Here is a 1,504-nt window from a genome sequence, read left to right on the forward strand (position 1 = left end):
TGTAATTGTTTCTGTCATTGTATCTGTAACAGGTAGTTTCATTCTCAATGCAGTTGTTTCTTCATTAGGCACACCTTTTGTGTTTGTTCCTCCTATATTGTTTCTATTCTCAATTGTGCTCTTGTCTGAAATATCACGTGTTTCTGTTACCATCACAGAAGTAACCAAATTTATAATATCCTTAGGGCATTTTTCATAATATGAATTTTTAATATCTTCAAGCATGTTTTTAAAGTTACTGTTTTCTACATATTTACAATTTATTAAGAAATTCATATATTTTTCAAAATTCTCATTACATGAATTGCCATCATTAAGATTAAATTCTAAATTGTCCATAATTGTTTGTATTTTTTCTAAATGTTTTAAAATGTCTAATGTGTTACATCAGGATAATCAGCAAATTTTGGACATACCTGAATAAATGTTTCGAAATCTTTAGGCTTATTATCCGGAAAATCCTCATAATTTTTGTACAAATCCTCAATAACTTTAGTATCATCGAAATATTTTACTAGTTCGTTTCTTAGTTTGTAACAGAAGAATATACAGTTTGGTATTTTATCTATTAGATCATCTAATATTTGTATATAATATAAATAACGACCAATTTGCATACAAGGTGTAAGAAATCCATTAATGATGCCTCCATTTGTCTCTTTTATTTTACGAATAAATCCCCAACAAAAAGTGTGAACATAATAACCCAGCATCCCATGGCCATTTCTATTACTATAAATACTTTGAATTACTTTGTATCCATCTTCATAATTGGTAAATATATTCTTAAAATTACTCTAAAAATGAATACAATAATCATAAATAAATAAAAAAAATACATTTCTGTAAAAAAGCATTAGTACACTCTCTAGTGTAATAATCATTTAATACTAAGCATAATAAAGATTAATTTAGTAAAACATAAAAATACAAGCTCTGATTTACAGAATTATTATCGATCATTATATATTATATATATGAATTATAGGGAATCATTTTATTTGTATTAATTACAATCCTTTATATAAAATGATAATAGAATATGTATTATATTTATATATATATTAATTTTTTATTTATACATTTTACAAAAACATATAAAACACATATATATAACAAATTATTCGAGCAGATTAAATCATGTAAATGTTATATGTTTAAGATAAGGATAGTACTTTTTTAATGAAATCAATAGTTGACATAAGTAAAATCCAATATATATGTATGTATATATATATGAGCATATAATTTATTTATGTTATAATAGGCTACATCTTTAGAAGACACGTCAAATATATAAAAAATACATCGAACGATATATGAAACACATAATATTGTATTTTCCCGTACTCCGATACTCCATTATATGTAGCTAAATGAAATAAAAATATGCAATCAATGCATTAGACGTATAAAATGAAATGTCACAATAAAAAGGTAACATTTAATAAAAAATTCAAACTAAATAATTATATATTGTATAAAAAGGCCCCAAATTATAGTG

The 1,504-nt window shown here is 23.7% G+C and overlaps 1 protein-coding gene across 1 annotated transcript; it reads right to left on the reverse strand.

Moving 5' to 3' along the window:
• PGO_004580 (variable surface protein) lies at window positions 1–963 on the reverse strand (the record flags this gene model as incomplete). The annotated part of the gene is made up of 3 exons (XM_028691505.1): window positions 1–291; window positions 387–797; window positions 922–963. Coding segments are annotated over 3 exons (744 nt in total), but the record flags the coding sequence as incomplete, so codon positions are not given.
• Between the last annotated feature and the right edge of the window lie 541 nt (window positions 964–1,504).

Source organism: Plasmodium gonderi, assembly GCF_002157705.1.
Source record: "Plasmodium gonderi DNA, contig: Pgo-contig_1024, whole genome shotgun sequence".
Classification (NCBI taxonomy): Eukaryota; Apicomplexa; class Aconoidasida; order Haemosporida; family Plasmodiidae; genus Plasmodium; species Plasmodium gonderi.